The sequence below is a fragment of the Sarcophilus harrisii genome, chromosome 3, assembly GCF_902635505.1.
Source record: "Sarcophilus harrisii chromosome 3, mSarHar1.11, whole genome shotgun sequence".
NCBI classification, from domain to species: domain Eukaryota; kingdom Metazoa; phylum Chordata; class Mammalia; order Dasyuromorphia; family Dasyuridae; genus Sarcophilus; species Sarcophilus harrisii.
In genome coordinates, this window is record NC_045428.1 from 531,273,382 (window position 1) to 531,296,148 (window position 22,767).

The window sequence follows — 22,767 nt, forward strand, 5'->3', positions numbered from 1 at the left end:
TCTCTGAACTCTCTAAACAGCCACAAATTAACCAAGAATATAAACTGGGAGAATTTAATCCTATCTTTAATTGGAGAAGCCAGGAAGAACAACAGAAGGATCAGTTTCTATAACCCATTTGAGAATTTCTTTTTTTAAGGATGCAATATTCTCAAAAGAGAAACTTCAAATGACAGTTGCACAGACAATTACTATTTAAATGAAATACAGCTGTACCTGCTTTATTACAACAACAACAAAAAAGAGATAAAAAATTGAATGAGTTACCCAAAAGTAAATAATGGTTTAAATTAAGTAACAGAGTTTAAGAAATTACATTTTTTCCCCAAGAAATGGTCAGTTAAGTGACAATGGTGCTGGTAAAAATGACAAAATTTCACACGATTTCAGATCTGAAAATGTTAATTTTATTTTAAAGCTGGGCCCATAATCTTCCTACAATATTAGTATTATAAAGACTTTCCCAAAAAGATATATGGTTCCAGCATAAAGTTTCAAGTATTCTACTGTGAATAGAAAAAGTATTTCACTTAGAATCAGGATATAAGGACCAAATCTTAGCTCTGTTATTCAGTGGCCTATATGTGATGCTGGAAGTCTTTTTTCTCTTTGTGCTTTAATTTTTTTATCTGTAAAATGAACAGATAAGACTAGATCAACGGTTCTTAACCTTTTGTGTGTGTCTATGGATTGTTTCTTGCAAAGTCTTGCTCCCCTACATTTGTAATAGAAAAAAAAATGATAAATTACAGTAAAAAGTTAGTGTAAATGAAGATGTAGGTATTTTTCCCATTAAAGGTCACAGATCCTGACAAATCTAGTTAGTCTCCCAGATTGAGATCCCTAGCAATAGATGATCTCTAATGTCTCTTCCTATTATAAAATCTATGATCTTATATTTACCTTATCTACATTCAAAGTTGGTAAGACATGAAATATACTTTAAATTCTACCACGAACCTTACAAAACTACTACTATGCACATAACAAGGAAGAAAGCAATGAGCAGAATATTATATCTGTGATTTTACTTCTAAAAAAAAAACTTCAAAAAATGAAGGCAGTTGGACAGTTGCTGTTTCATTTTAAGTCAAAAAAAGACCAAAAAGGGGAAAAAAAAAAATCCTAGTCATTTTGCTCCACCAGTTTGGTATTTTTCAACTTAAAATAAAAAACAAAAGTTTTTTGTGAAACATTTATTAGTGTCTGAGCACTTTCTATTTTGAAGAAATAAAACTGACCACATAAGTTCCAATTCTGTGTCTATCTGATGTGTGATTGGGGTCAAAAGCCATATTATTCTGTATCTATCAGAATCAAGAGATCAAAAAACTTTCTACTAATGCCTAAGTTTCATTGTGTGACTATTAAGGTATACCTTCAGAGGAATTCTAACTAGTGGAGGAAGAAGGCTATTTTGTAACTGCTCAGATTCTCTTGAGGCTTTACATGTCCAGAGAGTTTGGAATTATGGATCCTTTCAGAGGTATTGGCGAGGAGGGAGAAAATTCAGGGAAGGTGTATGGGAATACAAATCCATGAGATAAGCTTCACATTTGCCCAAGTGACTGTAATACTTAAAAATCTTGCACTGGAAGAGTAACCCTATGTTCACAGCCGTCCTCTCCCCTCCAGTCACTAAGGGGAAAGAAGGTGGTTATCCCAATAAAGCAAATTTGGAGTCCTTCCTGATTAGTAACTACAAATAATCTACAATGACAAGTACTTTCTGTCTTTTGTCTTCATCTCTGCACAACACCTGAACATAAAGCCACATCCTGCAATACTGATCAGTCAGGTCTGAACCCATCTTTAATACCTCAAAACATAAAAAGCAGCAGTTACAAAGTGCAGGCACAAAAAGTAGAGAAGTTCAGAAAGACATTTACCTATTCCTTCTCTTCCTAGAATACTCCTTCTCATAAACTCATGTTCCTAATGTTTCTATAGCAATGCTAGTCAACGAATACTGTTTGTTTTATGATTTCACCTTTATAAGAACTGGGTGGAAGAGGGCAGAGCCAAGATAGTGGAAAAAAGGCAGCGACTCACCTGAGCTCTTCCCAAAACCTCTGTTTAAACAACTGGTCTCAGGCCATAGAAGAGCTCAAAAGAATTTTGGGGGAAAAAAAAGTAGAGAAAAAATTTGAAAGAAAAATTAGAATGATGCAAGAAAATCAGAAAAACAAGTCAACAGCTTGATAAAGACACAAAAATAAACTGAAGAATATAACACCTTAAAAAATAGAGTAGGCCAAACAAAAAGTGAAAAAAGTCAATGGGAAGAGAATGCCTTAAAAAGCAAAACTGGCCAAATGACAAGAAAGGTACAAAAATTCACTGAAAAAAACTCCTTAAAAAGTAGAATTGGATAAATGGAAAAAGACACATGAAAGCACGCTGAAGGAAATGCTTCGAAAATTAGAATTGAACAAATGGAAGCTAATTAAGAAATCCAAGAATAAAACAAAATCAAAAGAATAGCAACAAAAAAGATCTCACTGGAAAACAGATCCAAGAGAGATAATTTTAAAATTATTGGACTATCTGAAAATCATGATCAGAAAAGAATTTATCAAAAAAGACATCGTTTTTCAAGAAATTATCTGGGAAAACTGCACGAATACTATAGAACCAGGGGGTGAAATAGAAATTGAAAAAATCCACTGATCACCGCCTTGAAAAGAGATCCTAAAATGAAAACTCTAAGGAATATTATAGCAAAATTTAAGAGCTCCAAGGTCAAGGAGAAAATATTACAGGCAGCCAGAAAGAAACAATTCAAGTATCATGGAGTCACTGTCAGGATAAAACAAGATTTAGCAGCTTCTACTTTCAAGGATCTGGAGGGCTTGGAAAATGATTTTCCAGAAGTCAAAGGAGCTAGGATTACAACCAAGAATCACCTACCCAGCAAAACTGAGTTTAATCCTTAAACAGGGCAAAATGGGTATTCAAAGCAATAGAGGATTTTCAAGAAGTCTTGATAAAAAGATCATAGCTGACCAGAAAATCTTATTTTCAAATATAAGATTCTAGAGAAGCATGAAAAAGGATTTAGTAAGGTTAAATTGTTTACATTCCTACATAGGAAGATGATACTTGTAACTCATTAGAATGTTCTCATACTTAGGGCATGGGGGGTGGGGGAGAGAGAGGGAGAGTGTGTGTGTCACAGATGGAAGTTGAATATGAAGGGATGATATCTTCAAAACATAAAATTAAGGGATAAAAGAGTAATGCACTGGGAGAGAGGGAAAGAGGTAGAATGGTGCAAATTATTTGACATAAAAGAGGCAAGAAACAGCTTTTAAAACAGGGGAAAGTAAAGAGGTTAGGGTAGTGAGTAAACCTTACTCTCATAAGAATTGGCTCAAAGGATAACTAACATTCATACTAAATAAACTAGGTAGAAATTACCTTTCTTATTCTACTATATGGAAGGAGAAGAGGATAAGAAAAGGGAGTGGAGTAATAGAAAGCAAAGCAGACTGAGGTAGGTGTTAGAAGAAACACTTGAATAGGGACAGAGTAAAAGTTAAGAAAAGTAAAAGTAAAAAGGGAGAGAGAATAGGATGGAGGAAAAATACAGTTAGCAATAGTAACAAACAAGTTTCTGATAAAGAAAGGCCTCATTTTTTACACAGGTAGAAAACTGAGTCAACTTTATAAAATGAGTCATTTCCCAATTGATAAATTATCAAAAGATATGAAACCTGTTTTCATATAAAGTAAAACTATCCATACCCATATGAAAAAATGCTCTGAATCACTACTGATTAAAGAAATGCAAATTAAAACAATTCTGAGGTACTGTCTCAAACCTATTAGATAGACTAATAGGACAGAAAAGGAAAATGACAAATGCTTGAGGGGATATTGGAAAAAAGAGATATTAATGCACCATTGGTGAAGTTGTGAACTGATTTAAGCATTCCAAGGAGCAATTTTATTTAAACAATGCCCAAAGGGATATAAAAACATGCAGACTCCTTTGACTAGCAATCCCTTAGTTCTGTAATTCAAAAAATGATTTAAAAACACAAAGGAAAAATATATGTACAAAAATATTTATGGCAGCTTTTTTCTAGTGGTAAGGAATTTGAAATTGAGGGAATCCCCTTTAATTAAGGCATGGCTAAAAAAATTTAGTATGTGATTATAATGGAATTCTGTTGTGTTATAAGAAATGATGAGCAGGATGCGCTCAGAAAAACTTTGAAAGACTTACATGAGCCAATACAAAGTGAAATATACCCTGTACAAAGTAATAGCAATATTTTAAAATTATCAGGTGTGAATGATTCTCAGCAATCCAATGACCCAAGACAATTTTTAGGGACTTATGATGAAAAATGCTATTCATCCTCAGAGAAAGAACTGATGATGTCTGAATAGACTGAAGCATACATTTTTTACTTTATTTTGGGCATGACTACACATGTATAACATTTCAAATTGCTTGCTTTCTCAAGGGGCAATTGGGAAGGGAGGAAAGGAGAGAATTTGGACATTTTTTTAAAAAAAAGTTTTAAAAAAGAATGTTAAAAATTGATTTTACAAGTAAGTAGGGGAAAATAAAATACTAAATTAAAAAGAGCTGGGAGACAACAAAGAGAATCTAATGGCACAATGTTTACTAGTTAATGCCTGCTATTTGTCCATAGAAAAAGTGCTTCTTTTACATAGGGATTGGAGTATTCTCTATTACCAATAATGATTTAACATCCCCCTATTCCCCTGTCTTGCCCCATAAGTTCCAGAAGATAAAAAACACTTTGGACAACAGATAGGAAAAGAGATACTTATGATGAAATGGAGAAGGACAAGCACAAAAACACTCATTCTCAAGCAGTCAAAGTGGATCACAGTGCCATCCCACTCTCCAAACCCTTATTACTCCACTTTGCTTACATAGCAATTAAGTCTTTGAGAGGAAGGATATTGCAAAGAGAGCACATCCCGTTGAATTACAACATTCCTTTATTTCATCTATTACCCCCACACACACACATACATCCCCCCCAATTATTTGGCATGTAAAATACCCATAGAAACACATTTCATTATCTGAGCAGTACGAACACTTAAAAGGAGAAAGCTTGTATTAAAACTTCCCACTCACTCTCCCCCCCACTAAAGAATAACATTTTTTTTATTTTGTTCAAACATCACCCAGACCTTTAAAGCTAAACTCTACCAAGATATTATAGCAGTTTAAAATACAAAATTTTTACCTTTTGTTCTACAGAAAGAAGGCCTATCTATCCCGGTAAAGACCATTGTGATACAAAACAAATGCAAAAACTCTCAGGTAACTCAAATAACACAATATGTCCCCCCTCTCTCCCAACTCTCTGCCCCTCCCAACTTCCAAAACCAAATAATTTTTCTGCATCAAAGTAAACTGTCAAAAATTACATTTTGTATTTTTTCCATAAAAATAGAATGCACCTTCTTTAAATACAAATATACACGTTTGCTTGAGGAATAGGCAAACAACTGGGGGAAAAAAAACTATTTAAAGACCTTTAACCAGGGCAAATTTCATTTTTCAAATAGAGGAGTGAAGAGCAAGGAGTATGTTGCACATATTCAGAAATGTTGACCAAGATAGGATCTCTTTTGCATGAGCAAAAGAACATCTATGTTGCAAACAACATCTATGTCTTATGTATAAAGACAAACAGAATTCAGTAAAATTCTCTATTCAGGAGGGGGAATTAACTCTCTGCAGGGACACAGAGGAAAATTTCAATTTACCAAAAGATCCTCCAAAACCCTCAAGGGAACAGATACCCCCCTCCCTCCCTCCCTGTCCCCCGTCCATTTGTCTCAACTTGATTCCCAACACTTCTGGACTCTTCGGTCTCCAAGTGGTCACATAACAGGTTTGCATTAGCCGACTGGCTTTTGCTCAACTTCCATTTCACCGGTTCTGTTCAAATTCACTGTCCAGTTTCTACCTGGGATGGAAGAGAAGGTTTGCCACTGAGAGCCATTTGTACTGGTACTGGTTGGCCTACAGGAGGCATGGGAGCCGTTTTCAACTTCTTGGCTTCTGCTTTACATTGATGCTCCTCCTCATCCTCATCAGAATCCTGTAGGCCATACTTTGAAAAGTGAGAAACCTAGAAAACAGAGAACTCAAATGTAACCAAGGGTTATAAAATTGTATCCAGACATCTCATAGTATACCAGCCCCACCATATTGTCAAGACGTTGTCCTACTGAACCAACAACTGCTTCCCTTTAACTTCTGCTGACTGGTCTTAGTTACAATTCATATACACAGTGCTTTAAAAAACACTTTCTTTAAAAGACCAAACGTCTATAAGCCCTTGTCTATAAGAAAAGATACAAATTTTGTTCTTTCATATTTAAAGCCTTTTAAAATCTAGCTTCAAACTGTTTTCTAAATGATTTCACATTGTTTCTTTGCATTCTTTCTTCTGAATGTTCTAGTCAAGCAACTTTCATGCTATGGCATAGGCCTACCTTCTTGCCTGTAATACTGCCCTCTCTCATTAACTGTGCTTTTTGGAATCCTTAATTCATTTCAAAGCTACCTTAAGTGCAACCCCCTATGCATTATTACTGATTACCTAATTTGTAAATATATCCTACTCTCCGAATCCACTCACCAATTAGTAGGAACTTACTTTGACTATATATTTATTTATTTTGCAACCAGTTTGTCTCCCCACAGTAAAATGGAAAATTCATGAAATTAAAAGTCTGTGGTCATTTATTTGTGTCTTTGTAACCCCAAGGTTTAGCTCATATCAGGCTACATATAAATTCTTTTTTCATCATTCTTCTTATTTTATTCCTTTAAGTTCTGTCCTGGCATTCCAGTTAGAGTAAATCTACTCCTTTTCCTATAGGTAAACCTTTAAGGAGTTGAAGTTGTTTCCCCCCAAAAGACTTGTCTTAAGCCTTCTTTTAACAGTATATCTCCAGATTCTTCAACTGTCCTTAAGTGATCAAATTTGACAAGGTAAATCATTCAATTTTTTTTTTTAAAACTCTTGGTCAGATGAGGTAAGACAATTTTCCCATGCAATGGAACCTCTGTAATTTTATAAAACATGGCTAGGAAGGTTTTGCTTTTGGTCAAGATCCAGTTAATAAAGCCAAAAATAACAAGATACTAGTACCTTAAACACCCAAGAACCAGTCTCTGGTCGATATTCCTTGAACTGGGCACCTTGTTTTCGTGAAACAGCTTCTAACCTGCCCTCATAGTTGATATCAGCTAATCGTTCAGGACTCTTTATTAAGCAACGAGAAGTTTTGTCAGTTGGCCAAACTCCATCCAAAGTAACTTCTGCCCGCCTGTTAAATACAAAGTCAAGTTTAAGTGTTTCATATTTTAGCTCTCAAAGCTAAACAAAAGTTACACACAAACCGAAGATAAATTAGTCACACACTGCTTTCAAAATTTCCTGTTTCCCAGATGTTTCTCCTGACTACACCAAAAACTATTATTAAGGACAGGTACCAAATATTCTGCCCACCCCATAGCATCTCATATAATGTGTATTTAGTGGTGATTAATAAATGCTTCATAAAAAGTGAGTAAATGCCTAAACTATGAGTTCTAGGACTGGATGGGAAAGATCAAAAACTCAAGTATTCTAGTATTATTGCCAGTAGTATTAATTTGAAAAAGGCTTAGAAAACATTTCTTTTAAGATATGTAGATAACTGCAAATGTAAAGATGTACTATCTTCTAACAGAGTGAGGAGAAATGACTTCTTACAAAGAACTAGGGAAATCTAGTAATCAAAGACATTAAATGATCAAAGTTTTTTTCCCCATATGTCTTTCCCACCTGACTAGAACCCAACAAGAAGGAAAAAATACTTTTCAGAAGAAAAAATATGTCAAGAGATATCCAAAACATAAATAAGAAGAAAGAAGCATATTTTTGAGAAGTGTTTTTTTAAAATTGCAGTTTAGAGATGAAATGAAAAGAGGAATTAAATAACAGGATTTCACAAAATGTCAATATTTTTGAAAATGAATTTTATAAGATGGGGGTGAGGAGATTATGTTCAGAACCATTAACTACATAGAATACTCATTTAAACAAGCATTTTATTGGCAACACATTTCAGATATGAGTAATGTATGAATTTGGCTTTGAGATATCCTCTCAGAGACACCTCAAACTAATCTAATTATTTTTACCCGAACTCATTCTTCTACATAATTTCTGTGTAAAGGATGAGAATCTTTATTCTGCAAGTTTGCAACATTATCTGACTCCTTAATTTTTCAACTCATATAGACACAGCTCTTATATTCCCTACTCACCATTCTTACAGTCACTAATTTAGTTCATTTGCTCATATCTAGACTTCAATGGCTCAAACTAGTTTTCCTGATACAGTCTTTTCTCCAATACATCCTCCACATATCCACCAAATGTTTTTCCTAAAGTCCAGATTTAACCAAATTACCCCTTCAATAAATGTTAGATTTCTCTATTGCCACTATGATAAATTATAAAATTATCTGATTTTTAAAGCACTTTGCAACCTTTTCAACTCCATTATACATTATTTCTGACCCTATACTTTTTAGTACAAAATTGCTTTCTTTTGGTTTCTGCCTCACAATCTTATCCATCTCTGTGTGTTTTTGTGCTAGCCAACTCCCTTATCAAAAATGCCTTCTCATCTGTCTCATAGAATCCCCATTCTTCTAAGATGCAACTGAAGCACTACCTTTTCCAGAAAGCTTTTCCTAATCTACCAACTACTGTTGTCCCTTTGAATTCTCAACAAGAGAATTCGGATTTGGCATGCAACAGCCATTTAGTCAATGCTTGCCGATTCACTGACTATACTTATTTGCTTAACCAGGGAGGTTTTTATTTTATAGAGAGAGTTAAGGGGGAGTAGGGTAGAAGAGATTGGGTAGGCAATAATAATGATGCAAAAGAGAAAAGTCAAAATGCAAGATTTTTAAAATACACAATAGCAGAAGGATGTTCAGAACAAAACAGTTATGGACAGTCCTTATTACACCAATAAAAGAGATTAACAGCTTAATGTAAAATCCTTTTTTTCCTAACCTTGTATATATATTCATTATGTTTACTAAATTCATAATAAAAAAGATAATTTAAAATTTAATATAATTTAAAAATGAAAACACATACATTTCACCAAAAGTGAATTGCTTGCTTTATTTCAATCTCAATTCTGTCCATGTCATGTCAAAGCCACCTGTTCCTTCCTTTTTGCCAAGATATAATTTAAATGCCATCTTTCCAATCAAGATTCTCTAACTTTAATCCTTATCCTATATGAAGAAATTGACCTTTCTTCAAGCACTAGTCCTTGAGCTCTACATTTCACTCTTCACTCTTTCTGACATAAGTTATTTGCACACATGGCTTTACCCAATAGAATACAAGGTTCCTGGAAAGGTTTGTGTTCTAAAGGATCTTTATATCTAACATGGAGCACAGTAAATACTAAAAGCAAACAGTGGACGCGTGAATTGAAACATTTCCTATTACCCTCTCATTAAGCTGGGGGGGAAAAAAGCTTTCATTACCTATTTAGGCCTTCTCCCACAGGAGGTTTCAGCTCATCATCCAGATAGACAATGACTTCTTTTCTACGAATATGTACAATTTCATCCAAGTTGAGGTTAGTTAAATTCACCACTCCTTCAAAATATATCGAGCCATAACCTAAAGTCAAAGTCAACAGTTAAAATCCATCGTCTGCACCACAATCACATAAATTTTACATCATTAACTATTAGCTTTGATGCTTCACCAAGGAATCACCCTTTCAACAATACCAAGTTGGTGCTCTCCTTTTTTTCTTGCATATAGTGTTTTTCAAATTATGGTTGTTAGTTGGACAAATAACAATTACTAAAAGCATTTTCAACAAATAAAGTTAAAATACAATACCAAATGCAAAAATAAAACCAAGCAAATAATGTTCAAATTTTGTTATACACTATTACTTATGTTTTCAATTATAGACAAGGGAAAAGGAAATATCAGGAAAAAAAAGCAAAAAGGTCGCTTAAATAATTTGCTTTTAAAAAAATCATTAGTATTTTAGGTCCTTCATAATATAAATACATACTATCTCCTTTGCTATAAAGTGTTATAATGAGTTCAGTTTCTGGGGTCAGTTATTTAGTAATTTGGGTTCTTCAGTTTCTGAAACTTGTTAATTCCTCTTAACCTATTTTAGCAAACCACTAAGTTTGAAAGAATCATTTCCAATTCATCAATAGAAAGATCCAGAAGTTGGGTCATCCCCATTTATTGACATAGTGGTATAAAACACGGACATTTTCTATTATTATGTTCCACAATCTTGTTTCTCAGATCTTTCTATCTTTTTGTTTTTACTTTTCTTTGAATAACCAAAAATATTTGTTGTGGAACTTGAGATCTTCTTTTCCACAATTCTCAACTAATATGGTTCAATGAATCAATTCCATAGCAATAAACATTTTTAAAAGATTCTTGTATTTAGAAAAGTGGTCTAGAATTTTTGTTACTACTTATTTAATGACCCAACTCTAACTTACTCAAAGTGGGACAAAATACAAAGAATCCCATCTTTAGCACTTGCTGCCACTTTTCACTTTCAGCCTGCACACAAAAAGTATCACATAAGAGCTCTGTCAGTTTTCAGATGGACAAATAAAAAATCCTCATGATGAACCACAATTAAGTCATCTATTTACAGTATTTAAACTTTAATTTTTCTGCACTTTCTTATTAAAATTTAATGGTAATTTTTTGTGTGTGGATGATTTGGGTACAAATGTTTTTTCAAAGATAGATAAAGCCTCGTTTACTGCATGAAAAATTCCACTTGCTTTTCTGCTAACCATGCTACATGCTAACCACCATGCTAAATCCTATTTTAATTGAAAAAACAAACAAAACAAAAAACCAAAAACACAACTATTTTTGAAGCCTTGGTGGTAATCTGTAAAACAGTTATATATGTACATTTATTTTTTACATATTTTCATCTAAGTCATGTTGGGAGAGAAAAATCAGAACAAAGGAGAAAAACTATGAAAAAGAAAAAAAAGGGTGGAAAAAAAGGAGAGCATTCAGTCTCCATAGTTCTCTCTCTGGACACAGATGGCATTTTCCATCCACTGTTTATTGGAATTGTCCTGGAATTAATAACTGATTATCACACGATGTTGAGTTGCTGTAAACAATGTTTTCCTAATTCTGCTTGTTTCACTCAGCATCAGCTTATGTAAGTCTTTCCAGGATTTTCTGGAATCAGCCTATTCATCATTTATTAAATATTCCATTACTTTCATATATAATAACTTATTCAGCCATTCCCCAATTAATAGGCAGCCACTCATTTTCTAATTCTTTGCTATGACAAAAAGAGTTGCTACAAAAATTTTTTCACATGTGGGTCCTTTTCCATCTGATGATCTCTTTGGGATATAGATCCAGTAGTGACACTGCTGGATCAATATACAGAGTTTTACAGCTCTTTGCCTCTCTAGAATGGTTGAATTAGTTCACAATTCCACTAATAATTCAGCAGCCTTTTTTCTTTTTTCTTTTTTTTTTTTAGCAGCCTTTTTTCAAATGCTATCCTAAAACCTCTTTATAAAGTTTTCAATGGGATCTAATTTTTTCTTGCTAATTTTTAGATTTCCCCTCTCATTTGAGGTTTCCTACTCTTCCCATTTTTCCATATGTTAGAAGAAAAATAAGCCTCATACACAGAATTATTACTTTTGATACTCGTCCCAAAGAGAATACAAAGACCCACAAAATGGCCACATAAGCAAGGATAACTTTGGCTTTCCCATTCACAATCAGAAAGTTCCAGCTATATCCAGAGTTTTCTAGTAACAACACTAGTGATCACCATCAGTGATCCTAAGACTTGAATATGCTTTCTGGCAGCACAGAGTCACTCCATGCACCCTAGTGAAAGACCAATGTTTAATGATCCGGCTTATTAAAAACAACAAAAACCAAGGCCTACTAGTTTATTAATTGTTCACATGAAAGAGAAAAGACCCTATATATCTCTTCTCTAGAAGTCATACATTAATACAAAGTAAACTCACCTTTTCGACCTATGGTGAAATCTGTTACAATACACTCTCCCTTTTCATTGGTAATTTTGGCTAGGTCATCCATAGAAGGTATTGTATAATAGCCAACTCTGGTGAGAATAATGCCTATGACAGAAATGGGAAACAAGATAAAAAAATCTGACTGGAGCTAAGCAGTAGATATCACTTCATTCATTTAATTAAGAGGTCAGAAAACTGGGCTTGTATCCATTAAGCTAAGAATGTATTTTTTTGAATAAAATTTTTATTGTATTTAATGATATAAACACAATTTTTAACTCCAGTTCTGCTCTCCAGAGCAGTCTCACCACCCAATTTATTTTTTGAACAACAGAACATTAGAGTCTGAAAGTGATCTCATTTCATTGCCTCTCATTTCAATGAAAAAAGACAAGGAAGAACAGAAAGAGGGAAAATAAGTTGCCCAAAGCTGCACAACCAGTCTGTAACTGTAAGCCCAGATCACACAATGCTTCCTACAAATCTCTTAGTTTTAAAATCCCATTTTTCTATGGCAAGCTTCCAGATAGTACTCTGTGACAGCTAAACTTGTTTCTTAAATTTGCACTAAGACTTCCAGTATACTGTATATCAGTTTTATCCTCAGACAAGTTAAATCTTATGTTTTATGGCCTTTGTATGCCTATCTATGTCGGTCAGGATAACACAAGAAATAAGCTTCAAAGAGTAAAGTAGAAATATAGAAAGAAAGCAAAATTTGGATGATTTTATGATGATGACTGCTCCAAGCTCTACTCACAACTAAGAGCCAGGAGAACCAGTAATTATTCCTTAGAGAAAGAAATAAAAGACCACTACTCCTATCATATCACTGACAAAGCCTACCTGCAGATCTCTCCAAACAGAAGCACCAGAATCAGAGATTTAGAATGGAAGAACTTTTAAAAGGCATCTAGTACAACCCCTTCATTTTACAAATGAGGAAACAGGCTCAGAAAGATGAAGTGACTTCTCCAAAGTATATTACAGAGGTAATAAGAAGAAGAGCTGCAATATGTATTAAGATCCTCTGCCTCTACACATCAACTTCTCTTTCCACTGAACCACAATATCTAGACTGAGATGAGAAATTTGCTCTACTACACTAAAGCCCTCCTCTAGTCAAACATCACTGCATAAAGTGACCTCAGTTTCCATCAATAGAACAAAAATTTAGTCCTATGAAATTGAAAAGGATGTTTTCTGAGGATTAGCCTAACTATGTCTAAAAAAGCCTTCACCAGGAGAGTGGCTGCTGGATGATGAGGGATTAAAATCTACATTAACAGAATGATTACTGAAACTGAAAGACTCACAAATCCTTGAGGTTCTGAAATGAAAAGAAATTTAGAAGATTATATGTAATTTTATCACAGTAAAAGGAAAGTTGGAGAGTGAAATTGCTAAAAGGCACAAAAAGGGTATGCTAGGCTATATAATAAGCAGATTTTATATATTATATTGCAGCTGTCCTTAATTTATCTTATTTATTTAAAGAAAGTAGCAATTAGGGTATGATGAAATGATGGAGGGCACATCTCATGGTAATAAGACAACTGAATATATAACCAGGATCATTATAGTTAAATTCAGGATCTGCTGACATTAGCCAATCAGGAATTATCCAGGCATTATCTACAACAGGAAGGACCATGCAAAAGGTCTTCTGGTCAAGATAAATAAATCTTTTACATCTGTCAGTATGTCCCAGTGATTTAATATATAGCTGAAAGTTAAGATATTAGGGACTTAGTACTTCTGAAGTGTAGACATTCAACATCAAGGCAATGATTTTTCTAGAGATATTCCTTCCTTTCACAAGTACTAGTAACAAGTTTATCAAGATATATCTTACACCTTAAATATAAACCATAGATGTGCAGTTTAGCATGTGCAATAGAAGAGTGGATAGGATCCTGTGAAGTACATCAAATGGAAGCAATAATAGAGAAAAGTTCAGGTTCTAACAACATGTTTTATTACATGGACTATCAGTCTATGATGGTCAAATGGGCTTCAACTAACTATACAGTAAGACAACACTTTGTTTTAATTTGACTGACCTGCTGGATGGATTTGATAAGCACTTTCCTCTTCTTCTTCCCGATCATCCTGCAAAGACTCATCATGGAAAGAGGCCTCTTCACTGCTTCCTTCTAGGCCATTTCGTAAGGCACCACGCATGTTTAACACGACAATGGAGTCATCCACACTGCTATGGTGTTTATTTACTGCATTCTCAGGGGTTTGTGGGATGGGTTTGGCAATGGGGTTAGTGTAGAAACGTGACACAAGAGAATCATCATCCCCATCCTGCTGATGGTTCTCATCAACAGCTTTGCTGAGAAAACTAAATCTATAGAAAAAAATGAAATCAAGTAACATGTTTAGTTTAAAATGAACCTCTGTTGTGATTGAGTCTTATAAACAATTTATCTTGACAATCTAGTTGAAACAAACTATATGCCAATTAACTTTCACAATAAATGGCAAGTCAATTGATTTTAATGGCTACATCTCCCTTCTAGTCAAGACTATCAGGACATATTAAAGAAAGGTAAGATGCAGCCAAATAATATTCAAAATGAAATGAGGATATGATTTCTTTTGAAATATAAATATTATGTGCTCAAAACTCATAAATAAGAAAATTAATCTTTTGGAGTGTTTTTAAACATGTGGTCAGCAATATTCCAAGCCATGTCTCAGAGTACTTTCTTTCTGAAGATTTTAAGTCAAAGAGTTGAATAAATAAATCTGAGCTTAAAATACTTAGAAGAAAATCTCTTAAAAACAGAAGGGGAATATCAAAATTATAGAACTGTCTTAGAAAATATTTGTCAACTCCTTTATTTTGTAAGCAAAAAAATTATGTTAAGTTAGTTCAATTCTCAAAAAGCATGAACTCTGTTCCCCCAGAATATCCCTGAGAGATGGCCAGTCATCCTGTACTTAATAATTAGAATGAGAACTATGACTTCCCTGATGTAGGATCTCCTGGATAAAGAAACTCCACCTACCAAATCAAGACAGCACTTTACTGAGATATTAAGTAAGCTTACTAATAAGGGCCACACACAGCCACTATATTTCAGATAAAAGCCTTGAACCCAAGTTTTCTTGGTTTCAAGGGCTAATCTCTACTATGATGGGTACTTTCCCAATCATGCCATTCATTCTTAGTATGACTTTAATGATCTTTTCTTAAAACTATCTTCTTCCAATTTCTATCCATTAATCTTAGTTTCTCCCCCTGAACACCAGGTCAAAGACTAAAGCCTAAGTGTCATTCCATATTACAACTCCTCAACAAGAGGTCTGACTATATCACTTCTCTGATAATAGCTCCCAGGAGCTATTATCTCCAGGATCAATATAAAATCCTCCATTTCTTATTTAAAGTCCTTTATAATCTGGCCCATTCCTACCTTTCCAGCTTACACAGAATTTTTTTTCTCTGTATACTCTGATCCTGTGAAATTGGTCTTCTTGCTGTATGTCAGACACAATGTTCAGACACCATGCCTTTTCATCAATGTCTAGAATATTCTCCTTCCTCACTCTGATAACCTCACTTGAAACTAAGGTCAAAACCACTTCTGCAGGAGGTCTCTGGACTTGCCCTGACTCTTACTGCTAATGCCTTCCATCTGAGATTAATAATAATGTTAAATCTACTGGTCATCCTGCCATTTAGGGGAGGGGGTGGGGGGTGGGGGGGTAAGAGGTGAAAAATTGGAACAAGAGGTTTGGCAATTGTTAATGCTGTAAAGTTACCCATGTATATATCCTGTAAATTAAAGGCTATTAAATAATAATAATAATAATAATAATAATAATGTTAAGAACAAGAGTTAGCATTTACATAGCGCTTTACATGTTACAAATATCGCATTTGACTTTCACAACAACTCTGTGAGGCAGGCGTACCATTTTACAGATGAGAAAAGGCAAAAAGTTACTTGCCATTTTAACTCAAGTCTTCCTGATTCTGTCAATGCTCTATGTACTGCACCTCTTTAATCTTAAATCTTTAAAGATTAACTTCCCTCTGAACTGTATGTATGTATAGCCGTTTTCCTCTCCATTAGAAAGAATGTAAGTTCCTTGAGGCCAATAACAGTGTTTTTCCTTGTTTTATACCTCTGGTACTTAGTACAATGTGCAACACATAGCAAATGTTTAATAAAAGCTGGATAACTTGAATGACGTGAAGACAAATACTTACTATACTAAAATGTAAGAATTCATAGTATGCCACAATTGAAAGAAAATGTAATAATTCAACTAATTCATTTTATAAAGAAATTTGGACCCAAAGATATAAGCTTAATGCTAAATACCTATTAAGTTGTACTGCTTTGACTTGTCCCAAGTTTTTAATAGTATTTTATTTTTTCTAATTACATGTAAAAATATGTATTTTTGTAAAAATTTTGAGTTCTAAATAAATCTCTTTCCCTCCTTCCCCTTCCTTACCTCTCCCCTTCCCAAGACAGCAAGCAATCTGATATAAAGTATACAATATACAATGTTTTTTGAGACAATACTATTACACTCTTAATAGACCACAGTATTGTGTAAACATAACTCTTACAATCACTGAGAAACCAAAAAATTCACATGATTCCCTTTATTGAGATATTTGCTTTACTGGGGTGATCTGGATTCCATGAGATCTCTGAGGTATGCCTGTAGTGATTATTGGACAAATAGCCATTACCCAGTTAGGTAACCTAAGACATGAAGATATGGTAAATGTAATGAATCATCACTATATGTTTGGGCCAAGTCACTCCCTAAGGGGACCCTCTCTAACACAGGAAGATTTATCAAAAGATAGGCAAAGCCTCTGCTCTCCCACCTCCTACATGGGAGATGGCAAGCTGAAAACCTGAGGGAGTATACATTTAACCCAAGTTTTAAAGTACTCATGATATAGTCTTCTTTTCACTGCTTAACAATTCAATACAACTCAACACACCTCTCCCCATTCTCTGGATAATCTGATGGTGAGGCCAGATCTTCAGCTTCCCGACTAACAGGAGAAAAGAGGTTGCTATTGTTGAGATTCTTTAAAACCAACTTCTTGATACTCTTCCTGCAAAAGAAATGAAGATGACAATTTTCAGAGAGAAAAAAAGACAGAAACCTGAGAACCTTAAGTCATTCTGTCTACTTTAATTATTTAAACAACATGAAATAGCAGGTCGTATATATAAAATATTCCTTTGACTAAATATAAAAACTGTTTTAAGCTGCTAGAAAAACTGTTAAATATATATTCCTCTCAGTCTCAATCAGATGATCATAGGTCAAGAGGTGAAGTGGCTGAAAAGGCCATCTAATTTAACCCCATTAGTGTATATGTGAGAAAACTAGTACAGGAAGGCAAAAGACTATAGCTGAGAGGAAGGAAAGCAGTCAATACATAAATGCTAAAAAGCCACAAAAAATGAGACAAAAAAGATCAAAGAGATTGTGCCTGAAAATCTCTATCCATCTATTTTTCCAATAATGACTGTGTATTTTATTGAGCTAACTTGCACTACGTAAATATATATTGTATATATAATATATATATTCAAACATATCCTACTATATATACATACATATGTACATATATTTATTAAATCATATTATAGAGATAAATAAATAGTATCAACTAGTGTGTGTGTGTGTGTGTGTGTATGTCACACACACACACACACAAATAGATAGTCAGGTATATGAATGCATAAACATCCTACTTTACACAAAAGTTTACCTAATAAAATTAACTTACATTATGACTTACACATTAATGAATAACACATTTGAAAGTTTACAAAATGCTTCCACTGCAAATACACTGAGTTAGATGTGTACCATCATTCCACTTTTACAAGTGAGAAAAGTCTTACTTTTAAAAAATAAAATGATTTGCTTAACATCTCATAACTAGGAAGTATCAAAATTGATATTTAAACCCAGGTCCTTACTGATTTCAATTCCAGTGCTTTTAATACATTTGGTATTTCTCTACCCAACATGTAAAGACAGTTTTGTACAGTTTACAGTTTTTTTAAATGTATCAAGGAAATTTTAAAAATTATATAAATCACCATTCTATTGTTTAAAACTACAAAAACAAAATTATGGGTATAAACAACATAGAGATGTTAATGTACTTAAAAGAAAAAGAAACTGGAATCAGAGCAGAGTGAGAAAAAATTATGCCTCATTTCATAGTTTCATTTTAAGGAAAGAAAAAGTAGGCCTTAAGGGAAATCTAAGAATATAAATCCTGTTTTGTTCTTGGCAGTCTCTAGCCATAACCCAATAAAGCTACATGCCTACTGGTTTAACCTAATTCAATTTCACAGATTTTCAAGAACTATACAATGTTTTTTCCAGAATGATTGCACTTATTCATAACCTCAAGTGGAAGTAAAGTTTATTTTTATAAGCAACTTGGGAGGAATGTCCACAATCAATTGGAAAAATGACTCAACAATTTTTTGGTATAATGTAAGAGAATATTATTGTTCCATAACAAATGATGAAAAGGACATTTTCAGTGAAACTAAGAAGATTTTTATGAAGCAATGAAGAGTGAAGTGCGCAGAACCAATAGTACAATTTACACAAAAACAACCAATTTTTAAAGACTAGGTTGGATTAAATCAGAGCATTCCTGTATCACAAAGTTCTTAAAAATCAGGGACTTTGTGACGAACAGACACTTACCATAGCATCAGTTGCTTTATGGCTAGCCATTAACTGAATTATTGATCCCTAATAAACTAAAATCTCCTTAACTTGCAGGATTCACTACTACTACATTTTATTTTTAGAACGAATGTTTTCTAAATATTTTTAAATCCAATTTTTCATATGCTGAACATATGAAGTTTCAAGAGAAAGGGAAGAGTAGTACTTCCCTACTATCAAGACACAATCTAACAAGATTTTTTTTTTTTAATTTTGCAACTTTTAAAGGAAAATAAACATTTTAAAAATGACTGCCTTAATAAAAATTTAGGGAAAAAAAGAAAAATATAAACATCAAAATAAAAATGTGCTCAAAGGCTAAGGTGCTGGATATTTGAATAATCCTTAATAAAAAGGACACACAAATTCACATGATTACAACCAACCAATTATTCAAAACACAAAAGTAGTTTTGGCTTTTTGGGAATGGGGGGATGGGAAGATGGAGAGGGGAGAGAAACAATCCACTTAAGATTTCCTTGACACCAAATTTATATTATGAACACAGATACAGAGAAACCCATTAAGGAAGCACACATATAGAATTAAGAACACACAAAGAATACTTAAACAAAAAATGAAATAGGTAAACGGAAAGGCTTCCAAAGAAATAAAGACTATGACAGTGACAATTTTGCTCTTTCAAAATTTATAATATGTTAAAGTGTTCAAACTAACTTGGGCATGAAAGCTCCATTGGCTAGAGATGGCTCATCATCATCTAGTCCATCAAAGAGATGGGATTTGGCCGTCCCTGTTGTCTGAAGAGCTTTGGGTCGGACTCTTGTGGCAGGGCGAGGAGTCAGTTTATAGTGAGTAGGGGTGGTCAGAGCCTTCTGTGCAGCTGGGTTTGTGGGTTTCAAGCGCTGTAAAAGTAAACCAAGAAGCATTAAGTATAATTCTTGTTATCTTATTTTTGTTTCTATTGACCAAAAGGAACTCATTCACAAGATTACAACATAATGTGAAAGATGATAATGTAACATTTATATATCCATACAAAGTTGAGCCCAAAGTGTGACAAGCATAGAACAAAAGAAAATTTGTAAAAACTCTGCTTCAAAAAATGAGCATTCAGTTTCAAAATCTATCAAAGGCTAATTTCAGCTTCAACATGGTTTACTAAAGAGATAAGCAATCAGTGCAAGCACCCCATCTTCATCTTCCATGATACAAGGACATCTAAAGAACCTTTTACTTCAGTATGTAATCTAAATTATTAAACAGCATACAAATGCCAAAAGGTTAATAACTGTGGCATATTGTATCAAATAAGCCCATGTCTATTTAGACAAGTATGGCAGCAATATCCTCACATTATGAGAAATATATAGGATAACAAAATTTGGTGATTCTCAGATAACTCAAGAGAGCAAAGAAAATGTTAAAGTGAGGGGAAAACCTAAGACAAGAGTTCTTTGGTAGTGAACCATAGAGCTTTGTTTCTTTGCCCTGCCTACAACCTCTATCAGCACCTGGATAAAAAAATATAGGCTATCCAAATTTGAATTAAAAATTAAATCAAACAGGCTAGAAAAATGGACTGAAAGCAAGTTAATCTGTTGGGGATACATGAAAAGCCACATATTAAGGCTTTAAAAACAATGATATAATTACAGGATGGGGGAGAAAAAGGATTTTAAATGAGGCAACAGCACAATGATGTTATTAAAAAGCTTTTTAATAATGCCCAACCTTTTTTGTAGTGGCAAGAAATTGAAAACTAAGTGGGATGCCCATCAGCTGGGGAATGGCTGAATATATTATGGTATATGAATGAATGTTGAAAACCATCTTTGCATGTCTTGCAATACTAGTAAAATTTTTTAAAAAGAGCTATTGCCACCTTTGATACATTAATAGTAGTAGCCAGATCAAGAACAGTGATAGTCCCACTATCCTAGATTATTACTCCAAATAGTATGACAGTGATATACATTTACAAAGTATCCTTTCCTCGACAAGGAATTTCCCATACAAATCCCTAAATATTTCTGACTTACTTCTTCTTTCTTCTTGGGGTCTGACATGGGATTCCGGAAGAGAGGAGAGTCTCCAAATGGTGAGTATGTCAGACTATTGATATGCTGTTGGAGAACAGCTTGCTGGGCAGCAGAAGCATTTGGATCTGTCAAAGCTTCATAAAGTCAAAGAAAAAGCAAAGTAAGTTTCCTGTGCAATGTGGCACATATATTCCATCAAAGCTAAAGGCCTGTTCCATGTTAGTATTAGAGAACACTGCTTTCAGGAGAGCTCATCCTCTAACCATTTACCCAACTAGAAAATTTTCCTTATAAAGGCTGTCCTAGTGGATATTAGATGTAGTTAAACCTAGGAAAATAGCAATAGTATTTAGGAAAGAGAAACAAGGCATACCAAGATCCATTTTCAAGTTCTATATAGCAATAATTTCTGTCTTTTTTTTTTTAAAGTATAAATATCAAATAAAATTAGAATTTTTATATAAAATATAGACTAGGAAAAAATTATACAGGAAAATTATTATCTCTAAAATTTTAGACTAGATAACTAGAAATAAGTTATGTTGACTGACTTTAAGGTCAGTAGGATGATATGATGCAAAAGTAATTGAGGAAACCTTTCAAAAGCATAGTACTTACCTACAGGAGCCTGAGGAGCACCAAAACCCAACGTGGCTGTGGAAGCACTAAATCCAGGGGTTCCAAAAGCTCCTGTGCCCAAGGTCCCTGCTCCTATCTTGGGCTGGTTGGTTCCAAATAAAGATGCCTGCCCAGCCCCAAGAGCTATGGGAAGAGGGAAGGGAAAAAGATGTGTCAGTTAAAAATAGATGTTTGAGGACTATAATGGACTTAGATTACAATAATTTTGTTCAGATTCTTTAAAATCATCACTCAGAAATGAGCAGGACCAGGAGATCATTATATACTTCAACAACAATACTATATGATGACCAGTACTGATGGACCTGGCCATCCTCAGCAACGAGATCAACCAAATCATTTCCAATGGAGCAGTAATGAACTGAACCAGCTACGCCCAGAGAAAGAACTCTGGGAGATGACTAAAAACCATTACACTGAATTCCCAATCCCTATATTTATGCCCACCTGCATTTTTGATTTCCTTCACAAGCTAATTGTACAATATTTCAGAATCTGATTCTTTTTATACAGCAAAATAATGTTTTGGTCATGTATACTTATTGTGCATCTAATTTATATTTTAATGTATTTAACATCTACTGGTCATCCTGCCATCTAGGGGAGGGGGTGGGGGGGTAAGAGGTGAAAAATTGGAACAAGGTTTGGCAATTGTTAATGCTGTAAAGTTACCCATGCATATAACCTGTAAATAAAAGGCTATTAAATAAAAATTTTAAAAAATAAAATAAAATAAAATAAAATCATCACTCATTTCAAGGCAAAGAAAATTTTCTGTGTATAAAACAAGTATTTCCAAAGCTAACCAATCCATAAGTAAGTTTTCCATTTCTGAATATGTAAACTGTACTGCCACAAAATCCAACTAATTTGTTCTTTTAAATGATGTAGAATTTTTGCTGGCACCCGCTCGTTACTGGGCTTTTTTGTCCACATACAAATTAAACAGAGATAGACTTAGATGACAAAAAGGCATCCTCTGGATGCTGTAGCACCCTACCACAAATGTTCAGCATGTCTTACAAATTATCAAAAGCTAGTAAGAAAGGAAGCTTAAGGGCCTCTTGTACAAATAAGTTGATGAACTCCAAAGTATGTAGTTAAAAAACAAACAAAATACTTTTAGCATCTCTTCTGTGAAAATGGAAATCTAATTCTCTTACCTCCAGTGTCCTAACACAATAAGGAATGAAAGTATGAAAGCCAAATTGAAGGCAGAGACACAGTCCTCCCTTTAGGAAGTTTTCTCATGGT

At 33.9% G+C, this 22,767-nt stretch overlaps 2 protein-coding genes across 7 annotated transcripts in view; both read right to left on the reverse strand.

The window, feature by feature from the left end:
* The window catches only part of NUP98 (nucleoporin 98 and 96 precursor), a 104,533-nt gene that overhangs the window by 35,930 nt on the left and 45,836 nt on the right, over window positions 1-22,767 (reverse strand). For all 6 annotated transcript variants that reach the window (XM_023499752.2, XM_012545376.3, XM_012545375.3 and 3 more), the window contains exons 12-20: window positions 21,493-21,636; window positions 20,875-21,008; window positions 19,550-19,737; window positions 17,103-17,219; window positions 14,182-14,474; window positions 12,110-12,223; window positions 9,575-9,713; window positions 7,161-7,338; window positions 5,967-6,131 (exon numbers count right to left, since the gene is read on the reverse strand). In XM_023499752.2, the coding sequence (XP_023355520.1) occupies window positions 5,967-6,131; window positions 7,161-7,338; window positions 9,575-9,713; window positions 12,110-12,223; window positions 14,182-14,474; window positions 17,103-17,219; window positions 19,550-19,737; window positions 20,875-21,008; window positions 21,493-21,636 (1,472 nt within the window). The remainder of the gene's footprint in view (window positions 1-5,966; window positions 6,132-7,160; window positions 7,339-9,574; window positions 9,714-12,109; window positions 12,224-14,181; window positions 14,475-17,102; window positions 17,220-19,549; window positions 19,738-20,874; window positions 21,009-21,492; window positions 21,637-22,767) is intronic.
* PSMD12 (proteasome 26S subunit, non-ATPase 12) lies at window positions 10,064-11,720 on the reverse strand. The gene is given in 7 exon segments (XM_031957249.1): window positions 10,064-10,181; window positions 10,184-10,385; window positions 10,387-10,438; window positions 10,440-10,534; window positions 10,536-10,812; window positions 10,814-10,893; window positions 11,712-11,720. Coding segments are annotated over 7 exon segments (753 nt in total). The 3' UTR covers window positions 10,064-10,143.